Source organism: Ostrinia nubilalis, chromosome 21, assembly GCF_963855985.1.
Source record: "Ostrinia nubilalis chromosome 21, ilOstNubi1.1, whole genome shotgun sequence".
NCBI lineage: Eukaryota > Metazoa > Arthropoda > Insecta > Lepidoptera > Crambidae > Ostrinia > Ostrinia nubilalis.
Genome location: NC_087108.1, coordinates 3,590,135 through 3,601,593, shown reverse-complemented (window position 1 = coordinate 3,601,593; position 11,459 = coordinate 3,590,135). Strand labels below are relative to the sequence as shown.

The following is an 11,459-nucleotide window of genomic DNA, read 5'->3' as shown; positions in this document are numbered from 1 at the left end:
TTTGGAACAATACGAAATCTATATTTATAAATACATACATTCATAATTCGTTAAGAAATCATAATCTACTTAACTAAGTCTTTTGTGTCGGGGGAATATTTGTCGTTGTGTACCTAAAACAAAAGAAATGACGATATAAACTTTTTACATAGCTTACCGATTCGAAGGATTATGTGATTTATCGTTATAGCGTTAAGTTTTTCTAATACACAGTGGGCGTATTAGCAGAAAAAACTCTTCAAAGAGTTTACGTTAACCAAAAAAATGTTGGCAATCATTTAAAAATGTTTTAAAAAGGAAAAATAAAGGTATTTTTTAAACTTATGCCAGGATATCATCATTATCAAGTCATTTAGTTTCCACTGCAGGAGCACGATCCTCTTATAATGTACTAGAAGTAAATAGTGTATTATTTTGGTCTACACTTTCTACGCTTTTCATGAGAGCGAATGAACTTTACATGTGTGGTGGCTTGCTACTGTTCGTGTTTCAAAAGTTTTGATAGACATTACGCTATCATTATGTGCATGTACACGTATAGTTCCAAAATACTGAACTGTCCTATCCATGAGCATCGAGTCGAAGGCCACAGAGGCCCTTAACATCGCGTCTGATTGGGGAGCCCGGAACCGACTGGGATTCTCTCCTGCCAAGTCGTCCATGATGACAATCAGGGGGAAATTCCAGAGGCCCCCAATCATCAAACTTGATGGCGCCTCGATCCGACAGGTGAGCTCAGGAACAGTGCTCGGCGTGGTGATCGATTCGGGTCTTTTGTTCACGCAGCATGCACAGGACATTGTAGAGCGCGCAGCCAAATGCTTCGGGAAGGTTTCGCGTGTGTCTGCGTCCTCCTGGGGCATTCGATACCCCGGTCTGCGCATTCTCTACCAGGGAACGTTCGTTGCCACGCTTGTGTATGCTGCGGCGTGTTGGTTTGAGCGGGTCAAAGTCCAGTCGGTAGGCGGGATTGTCCTGAGGGGGCAGAGGCCGGCACTCGTGCTGCTGACGAAGGCCTACCGGTCTGTCAGCACGGCCGCGCTCCCGGTCTTGGCCGGAGTGTTGCCCGCCGACCTCGAGGTGGAGTATGCTGGACGGACGGCTGTACTGAGGACGCGCCAGCTCGCGACCCTGGACGAGATGAGCAGTCGAAAACGCGATATACGGGACTCGGTGATCGTATTTTGGCAGCAGCGTTGGGAGCAGGAGACCAAAGGTCGTGAGCTCTATCAGTTCTTCCCGGAGGTGGCTAGTAGGCTCAGCATGCGCTGGGTCCAACCGGACTATGTGACCTCGCAGATACTCACTGGACACGGGTGCTTCAATAAAAGGCTGAGCGACATGAAGCTGCGAGAGGGGAGTATGTGTGAGTGCGGCGAGAGTGAGGAGGACAGGCACCACGTTCTGTGGTACTGTCCCCTGTATGAAGACCTGCGGTGGGAGATGCTGAGTGGGATAGCGCTCTCGGAGGGTTACGGTCCTGCGTGGTACCCCGATCTTGTCAGCTCGGAGGCGAACTTCGCGCGGCTGCGAGGTTTCGCGCACGCGTGGCATAGGAGGCGGAACGGACAGACGCCTAGCGGCCAGGCACCGGATGGTGCCAACGTGCTAGTAGAGTCCATGCCCCAGAAGGGGGAGAGTGGCAAGGGACAAATGGACAAAGATTAAAGAACTTGTAGAGAGTCAAGAATTGCGCGCGGTGGAGTGCAATCTGCCGTAGGCAGCCGCAATTCCGCGCGCATCTCTCAAGATTCGGCCACAATAACCGCGAGGTTGGTATGGCCATGGGTGGTGGTGGGATTTGTCCTATCCATGACATTGACAGTGGGGCGCCACCGTCAATACCGGATCGCTGATTCCGATTTTTGCCATGTTGGAAACCATATAGTTGAACGATGGTAGCGCCCCCCTGTCATTGAGTTTGGTGGGACAGTTCAGCGTGGGTCATCTATATACACATAAGTAAAGCTCACTAGCCTTCATGAGTTGCAAGAACTATAAATGCTGAATAAAGTTATTGTAATTCTTATTTCTCTTACCTGATTATCATTCTTCTTTCCCGCTATAAGACGACCCGGAGTCCTGCTCCGTATCGCTAGACCACTCTCCCTCACTATACTCCCTATCTTCTTTCTTTCTTCTCCTGTCCCTTCTCACTTCTCCATTCTCATCCTCCGAGGAGTCGTCCTGCCTTACAAAGCTTTGCTGCGTGTTGTCGTCAATATCCTGTACCAGTTCTTTGGTGGGGGAAGCGTTCCTGAGTTCCTTCAGAGTGCTCGTGAGGTCAATATTGATGGGGTGGTCAATTTCTCCTTCTTCCTCCTCCATTGGTTCGTCTCGGCGCCTCCGCTTTTTGCTTTTGGAGGCGTGTCGTCTTTCCTTCTTTCGTTTCTTCTTTTTGGTGCTGGAAATAGAGTTAAAATTGTGGTTAGCAAGGCGGACAACAATGCTAGCTGTGGTGTTGTAGGTTCAAACCCATATATCGCGTTCAAACTACAACCTGGTCGAGTTAACTGCGCAACTGGCTGCTGTGACGTCACATCGACGCTATGATACGGACAGGATGAACGCGGGGAGGTGTGCGGGAGAGTGCGAGAGAGTCGTGTGCAGATAACTTTATCGGGTTGTATGTTGGAATTAGAAGAGACATGCGTTTATTTGCGTATCACTTATCTACTTGCTAGCTTGTAAGGTCCGGTAATGATTTGGAAATTATCGATATTAAATTATATTTACCCGTCATAATCCGACTCGTCATTTTCTTCTGATGACCTGTAAAAACATAAATCGTGTTTATTAAATGTTTAAAAAAGGCAGTTTGTGTACGTAACGAATTCAGTAAATATAGCGATATGAATTTAAAAAAAATGATAGTAAATGTTTCTGATTTCTTGACTATGTATTTAATTTGTTACTTGTTTTAATACTAGGTTTCTAGATCCTACTTACTTGTTCTTTCTGCGTTTGCTCTTTCTGTGTGACCTTTCAGACCCATTTTCATAATCTAGAAAAAGAAAAAATCGAGTTATTATCACTTCAGAAATTACGCTCGAAAGAACGTCACATTTTCGTATTTAAATATGAACTCTATGGCACGAAATTAAGGTTACTTCTCGTATCTCAGTAATGTTTGTCTAAGGTCCTTACCGTATCGGTCTCGATGACGTCTCTTCTCGCGTTTTCTCCGTTTCTCCTCCTCTTCGGCTTTCTTCTTTCGCAACGATTCCAATGTGTCCACCTGGAAATGAAACAGGAATACATTGTATTTTTTAAAAAGGGTTCACAAGATTGGTGTAATAAATTGCGGAAACAGATGTATGTTATACTAGCGGCCGCCCGCGACTTCGTTCGCATGGACCTCGTTTTACCCCCGTTAGATATTATGTTGATAGGTATGGCGTTTCACGGCTTCCCCCGAATGAATATGTACGAACGTCAAAACAGTAGTTTGTCCAGCGCTGTAGACCAATGATGATAGATGGCGCTTTTTAGACACGTCTTATTTATTTATTGAAATTTATTTGTCACATGTCGTCATAAGTTATAGCCTATATGTTAATCTGGGTTATAAACAATAATACTGTAAAGTTTCAACAAAATCCGTTCAGGAGATTTTACGTGAAAGAGTAACAAACATCCAGACATCCAAACTTTCGCATTTATAATATTAGTAGGATTAAATTAAGCATTATATCACGCTAATGTTTCCAAAGATCACACTCCCACAAGATAGGATGGGCACACTGCTCATGACTGACATCATCAGGGCGGGCAGACGGGGGGTAAATACTTTTTTACCTTTATAAAAGTGTTTAGTTGCCAAATTCCGTTATAGTGAGTAAATGAGTCTTTATCCGTATTAAAAAGGCACACAAAGACAAAGAATAAACACTGACCATGGCGCTGGCTAAGGAAGATGTAGGCAACGCGGCGGCGGCGGGGTCCACGCCGACTTTCTTCAGGAACTCGGCGGCGCGGCGCCGGCGCGCCTGCTGCTTGGCGCGGTCGCTGGAGCGCGCATCAGATTCACCTGTAATTAAATATAGTGTGCTTAGTGAGGGTATACACCTAACGTCATCGCTAGTGTCAATTCATAGATTTTTGTGTAAGTAATAACTTTGAATAACTTTGACATTGATCTCTGGACATAAATGTATTTATCTCTTATTCTTATTAGTAGTCTTAGGTATGACATTCTATTTTGGACTTAATTATTTTATGTATTTAATTTTAATGTTATTTGACTATTATTTAATTTATCGTTTTAATTATTTGACAATTTTACATATTGAAATTGCTATTATAAATTATCTGTATTGTATAACTTGTTGGCGCGTTGGACTTTCTGTAAGCCTTCAAGCAGATTATAAATAAATAAATAAATAAAATAAATAGTGACTGCGTAAAAAATGACGATACTTTAAAGCAGTGTTTTTCAACCTATGGGTCGCGACCCCTTGGGGGGTTTTTTTTTCATGTCAGGGGGGTCGCGTCGTGAAAAAGGTTGAAAAACACTGCTTTAAAGAACTAAAATCTTCATAGATTTTCTTGACACACCCGCTAGCGAAGACGTTCAATGAAAAGTAAGCATACTGACGACGACACATCAAGATATGCAATGTGGCATCTTATTTGGTTGTAGTATAGTTTAGTAGGTGCGATTTTGCAAAAAAAAAAAATAGTCTGTTGACTGTACAATCATTGATAAATATATATGTCTTTGCCGAGCAATTCGGCTATTTCGGAACCCTAATCACACAGAAAATATGGACGCATGGATCATACCATACTCTGATGTCTTAACATCAATCAACAAAACAACATAAAAACCTCTATCTTTCTACCCAAATACATCATATTTATTTACCTTTAGAATCCTGGTCGCCAGTCAAATCAATCAGATCGTCCGTAGTGTCGACAAGCGATATAATCTCACTGTCCAACTCCTCTCTGCTATACCTTCGTTTCTTTTTCTCTTTCTCCCCGTCTCTCTCTTTCTTCTTCTCTCTATCTACACTCCGCTCCACTCTCTTAGACTCTTTGCTCTCCGATTTAGATTTGTATTCTTTTTTCCTATCCCTATGTTTTCTTTTCTCTTTCCTAGGGCTTTCTTTTACTTTCTTCTCAGGCGTTGGAGATTTTATTTTGATTTCTTCTTGGATCGGTTTTTCTTCTTTCTTTTCTATTTCTTTCACTTCTTTTATCTCCGGTAAGACGGTAGGTATTACTTGGGGGATAGGTTTGACTGGTGCTATGGGTTTGGGCATATCGTTGGTCTGGTTTTCAATCTTGTAGACAACTATAGGGGGTATGTGAGCGGCCGGGAATATTTGAGGGGCGGTTGATTTGGGAGACTCTTTGGGCTCTTCCGCCTTTTCTGTTTTTTCCGACTCGTCTTCTGAACTCGATTCGTAGGGAAGCGCTGGTTTGGGAAGGATTGGATCTGGTTCTTTTAGCTTTTTTATTGAGAAAGATACAGGGGCTGCAAAGAAAGAAAAGTTACTTTATTTATAGCATGGTCTAACAATATTAGAGCCTAAACATGAACATGATTGTCCGAAAAAAAACCGTGGTTACATTTATACGCTCGTTACTAAGTATAGTAACTCAGTAGAGTTTGTTGCGGCGCTTCTTCACAGCACTTGCCAAATGTTTGTCTCGAAGCGCTGGTAGGGCAAAAAAAGAATGAGACATGTATAGGCTCCTTAAGAGCATTTGACGATTTGCAAGTACTAATTTAATTAGTCTAAACAAATAAAGATAATTTTGATTTTGATTTTTTGAGTGTTAAGAGACTTAGGCTGAGTTGCACCATCTTACTTTAACATTAACAAAAGTCAAAAATCTGTCAAACTCCGTACAAAAAACACCGGTTAAGTCGCGGTTAAAATAATGGTGGTGCAACTCAGCTTTAGATTTCAAGGATAACTCAACAGCTTAGTACAGATTAGCTTAAAAGTACGCACGACGTGCTAATGAAGGTTTAAAGACTTTAAAATACTACTAAAGCCCGGTCTGCGAGCACGTAGAATTTTGTCCAATGACCCCAAGCTACCCACCCTTATTGCTCGCGCGTAATTATGTTGCTGTCGCGCTCGCACACTCACTGCGGCCGCCCGTCGCACAGTCGCGACAGCAATATAATTACGCGCGAGCGATAAGGATGGGTAGCTTGGGGTCATTGGACAAAATTCTACGTGCTCACAGACCAGACTATAGTCTCAATTTTTTTTAAATAAAACTCACCCGAGCTCTTTTTCTTCGCATCCTTTCCTTTCCCATTGACATCGCCTCGCTTCTGCTGCATCAGTCTCTTGTAATATGCGTGGTACACATTACTGGGCTCTAAGAACGTGAACCGAGGGTCGTTTTTCGAGCGCACGATCTCCGCGAACTCGTCACCGTTGCGAGCCACATAGGCAGCCATCTTGTCTATGACGAGTTGAACGTCCTCGGGCGGGGTGGGGATGGGAGTTTTGTCGGATGATGAGCTGTCATCGGAATCTGTGGGGAAATAGTAGAACATTGTAAGTAATTGAAAAAACATATTATTTTTTACGTGTATTTTGTTATAGTTTCTGACACGAATTTTGAGCGCTGAAGGAAACATACGCAGAATGTTTGAATGCTGTATAGGGTAGAAAAACATTTCATAAGAAGCACTTCATTCTAGCCCTGAAAATCGATATTTTCAACCGACTTCAAAAAAAGGAGGAGGTTCTCAATTCGACCCGTATGTTTTTTTTTTCTATGTTTGTTACGCGATAACTCCGCCAATTATGAACCGATTTGAACAAATCGTTTTTCGGCGTATAGGTAATACCTCAAAGGTGGTCCCATTTAAATTTAATAATAGAAAAAACAACCCCCAAGGGTGGAAAATTGGGGATGAACTTTTTTATACGCAATATCTCCGCCGATTATAAATCAATTTGAACGATTATTTTTTTGTTGAATAGGTATTATCAAAAGGATGGTTTCATGCGAATTTGAAGAAAATATTTCACCCCTAAGGGTGGAAAATTGGGGATGAACTTTTTTATACGCAATATTTTTAATTTTTAGTTTTTTTTTGTGCTCACGCATTTAAAGTCGGTTTTTTTTTTTAAAGTTAATTATTATTAACTACTTATTGTGATAAAGTTAGATTCTTTTGTCATATAAAATCTTGAAAGTTTATCAATTTACTAGACATTCAAATTATATTTGGTGATTGTTGTTAATGGTAGGACACCACGTAGTCATAGCTGTGTGGTTTTGGTAAAATAGAATATATTGTTTTAAAGGGGCGACTTTGGAAATATGCCATCATAGGGAGTGTAGGCCAAAGCCTACCTGCCCTGCTGTTCTGTCATACTTCCTCATTTGCGTCTGGTAAATAAAAGACGGTTGTCTTTCTGTAGGGGAGAACACAAATGATCTGATGATGATGATACCTGAGCCGGCGCTATCGGAGTCAGTATTGTAGTGGTCGACGAGACTGAGGCCGGCGGAGCGCGCGGGCGCGGGCGGGGGCGGGCGCGGCGGGCGCGGGGGCGGCGGGAAGCGCGGCGGGAACTACGTGAACAGCGGCGGCGCTAGTGTTTATCGCTAGCTTACCTGATGCAACGCTATCGGAGTCTGTGTTGTGGTAATCTCTGATACTTAGACCGGCCGAGCCCGCGGGAGCGGAAACTACTGGTACGGCAGCGATGGTACTGGTGCTATCTGCTTCTTACCTGAGACAGCGCTGTCAGTCTGTATTGTAGTGGGCGGGGGAGGGCGCGGCATGGGGGATACTTCTGGAAGAGCGGCGATGCTAGTGTTCATTGCTGGCTTACCTGAGTCCTGATGCAGCGCTATTAGTCTGTTTATAGTGGTCTAAGAAGCCGAACCCTGCGGATCGCTTAGAGGCGAGAACTGCTGGAAAGGCGACGCCGCTGTTACTTTGCTAAAAATCCGGTCGCCGAGCAGATAGCATTTCGTCCAATGACCCCAAGCTACCCATCCTTATCGCTCGCGCGTAATTATATGCTGTCGCGAATGTGTGACGGTTGGCCGCAGTGAGTGTGCGAACGCGACAGCTATAAGGATGGGCAGCTTGGGGTCATTGGACGAAATTCTATGTGCTCGGCGACCGGACTTTAGTGGATGTTTTTTACCTGAGGCAGCACTATCGGAGCCTGTATTGTAGTGGTCGACGAGACTGAGGCCGGCGGAGCGCGCGGGCGCGGGCGGGGGCGGGCGCGGCGGGCGCGGGGGCGGCGGGAAGCGCGGCGGGAACTGCGCGAACAGCGGCGGCGCTAGTGTTTATTGCTGGCTTACCCTCAGGTAAGGCTGCATCAGGACTCATCCTGATGCAGCGCTATCGGTGTCTGTTTACAGTGGTCTACGAGACTGATGCCAGTTTTCACCATCAATCCCCAATTTTTAAGTGACCTCTATGAAAACAAAATGCCTGTTATGTGTTACCATAGGGTCACTTAAAAATTAGAGATTGATGGTGAAAACGGGCATGAGGCCTGCGGATTGTTTAGGGGCGAAAACTGCTGGAAAGGCGACACCGCTGTTACTTTGCTAAAAATCCGGTCGCCGAGCAGATAGCATTTCGTCCAATGACCCCCAGCTACCCATCCTTATCGCTCGCACGTAATTATAGTGCTATCGCGACTGTGCGACGGGCGGCCGCAGTGAGTGTGCGAACGCGACAGCAATATAGTTACGCGCGAGCGATAAGGATAGGCAGCTTGGGGTCATTGGACGAAATTCTATGTGCTCGGCGACCGGACTTAGTGGCTGTTGATTTACCTGAGGCAGCGCTATCAGAGTCTGTGTTATAATGATCCACCAGACTAAGGCCGGCGGAGCGGGCAGGCGCGGGCGGGGGCGGGCGCGGCGGGCGCGGGGGCGGCGGGAAGCGCGGCGGGAACTGCGTGAACAACGGCGGCGGCGGGATCGGCATACCTGTGAGGAAACAATATTTATTTTTATTGTTAGGAAAACAAACAGCATTCTATAACACGCATAGCATTCTATAACACCAATTAAACTCCACATTTGCCAAAGTTTTAACAAATAATTCTTACATAGGTAAGTATTCGTTTTTAGAAATTGAGTAATCAGAAACAAAAAAAAAGAAAATACATTTTTGGATGAAATTATTTCATATGAATTAACTTGATTACAGCATTATTATACAAGCTGTTACTTCGTTTGTGTGTGTAGTGGAAGTTGATCAATGAAATACCAAGTAGACTGTATAAAATTAGTGATCTATTCGATATAAATTTACAATGACAAGATTAGTACGAAGTCGTTGAAGAGAGTGCGACAGGGCCGTCTTCGCGGATGTTCGCTCTCGAACCGAACATTGCTCGTTCATTCGTCGAACGCTCACTGCCCGCTCCGGTCACGCCATCCGCGGGCAATGCCCATGTGTAGACACAAGCATTTGCTGGGCATACAAGGTTTTTAAAATTGCGTTTCTAAAAATTAGGCGAGAGCATTGTATAGCTTGCAAGGCTCGGTTTCCACCAAGGCAGAGCGGAATTTGACAACGGCTTCAGCGACGCGGCTCGGAGCTGACCTGTGGTCCGCGCAAGTTTTGACGGAGGTCATTCGGTTTGTCTAATCTAAGGAGACACTAATCCGTAAAGTCCTCATAAAGGTAGCAGGAAAGCGCTGGATACAGGTCGCTACCAACCGGTCAACATGGAAATCATTAGGGGAGGCCTGTGTTCAGCAGTGGACGTCCTGTGGCTGAAATGATGATGATGACTTACTAATTATAGGCGGCGGCGGCTGCGAGGCGTTATACATGACGGGTGCCCGCGCGATCTCAGCGCTCGCTTTCGGCGGCAGAGGTTCGGTGCCCGGCGGGGCCACTTCGCCCGGTGCTAATTCCGGCGTGGAAGCCTCGTCTAGGAAGGCTTCGCCCCGCATACTTAATACTACAGGCCTAAGAGTATTTTTGTGACAACAAACGCAAGCGAGACTTCAGATTTGTCACGTCATATGACACCCCTCCTGTGCCACTCCCATAGCTTAGACACTGTCTCAGTTAAGCTAGACCTATGACGGAGGCCTATGTTCAGCAGTGGATTCCCGGCGGGGCCACTTCGCCCGGTGCTAATTCCGGCGTGGAAGCCTCATCTAGGGAGGTTTCATCCCGTATACTTAATACTACAGGTGTTGCGCATAATTTGCGAAGGAGGCCTATGTTCATCAGTGGACGTCCTGTGGCTGAAATGATGATGATGACTCACTAATTATAGGCGGCGGCGGCTGCGAGGCGTTGCACATGACGGGTGCCCGCCATTGAGTTATAATGTACTACGTACTAGAGAAGACATGTCAACTAGACTGTTTCTGGCACGCAAACAGGTCCATGGACCGAAATTCAATTAGTATGTGCTCAGCGGTTGCTGTGACAACACGCTTGAGTGCAGTTTTGTTTTTTGAAATATGCCATCCTATAGACGAAAATACTGTTCAAATAACCCCAGATACATATTAAGTAAAAATCAAGGAATGACTTTTTACCATTAAGTTGTACATTTATGCACTTAAAACACTAATTTAATTTTAATTTGTTAATTACAAGGCGTCACCGCGGCGGCAGCCATTTTACAAAAATTTCAAAGAATAAAAATCGCAGACTTGACACTGACGCATAAATTAGTATATGAAAGGAAGGTTAAATACAGCAATAAAAAGATTTTTTTTTAGATTATAAGCACTTTGTATTGCACAAATTACTAATAGTCCCGTCCAGCCCCTAGTGTTAAGCTAAATAAGCTTGGGTTACGGGTGGGCTCACACAATAGTCGTGCGGCATCATGGATCAGTGAGATTGTTTGAATCTCACTGCTGTTGTTCGTATGCGACTGGTTAGTTAGTAAATCACCCTAATTATTGACACCTAGCTCACGAGATAGGCTAAAATTATAATAATTGTACAGTGTGTCTGGTCACCAGTGTCCGACCCGTTAGGGCGCAATAATATGATCAATTTAATCGACAAATCTAGTATTAAAAAATTACAGCTATTTTAATTTTTTTAGTTTCTGAGTCCGGATGGATTCATTTATTTACCAAATCTACCGATGTACAGGACCTATGAGTATAAAAGTGATTCGTTCGACAGCTGTAAAAGTAAGCAATACGTTGTCATCAAAAGCTTCCATTTAAATTTCTTAGAAACACTTGAACGTAAAAAAAATGATGCTTCTTTTTAGATTTTTCAATGTTACAAAAAACTAGAAAGTTTTACATTTTTAGATGCACTAAGTCATTACCTAAAAACTGATATACCTTGGCTTTAAATCAACTAGTCTAGGTGCTAGCTACACAGGAGATGCAGCGGTGAAAAGGAGAGGTGGGAATAGTCCCGTTACTTCTACCTCACAGCTATTATACGTGTACTCAACCACTGAGTTAGTTAACAATAGAGACAATAAAATAACTGAAAGTTTCTGACT

At 44.1% G+C, this 11,459-nt stretch overlaps 1 protein-coding gene across 1 annotated transcript; it reads right to left on the bottom strand.

Moving 5' to 3' along the window:
- On the bottom strand, window positions 1-9,921 carry LOC135082437 (splicing factor, suppressor of white-apricot homolog). Its single transcript, XM_063977231.1, has 10 exons — window positions 9,762-9,921; window positions 8,788-8,943; window positions 6,247-6,504; window positions 4,868-5,482; window positions 3,897-4,030; window positions 3,148-3,238; window positions 2,950-3,004; window positions 2,737-2,772; window positions 2,040-2,404; window positions 1-113 (listed from the first exon to the last, which is right to left on the bottom strand). Exons 1-9 carry the CDS (start codon window positions 9,919-9,921, stop codon window positions 2,047-2,049), a joined length of 1,863 nt encoding a protein of 620 aa, XP_063833301.1. The 3' UTR covers window positions 1-113; window positions 2,040-2,046.
- Window positions 9,922-11,459: the final 1,538 nt, after the last annotated feature.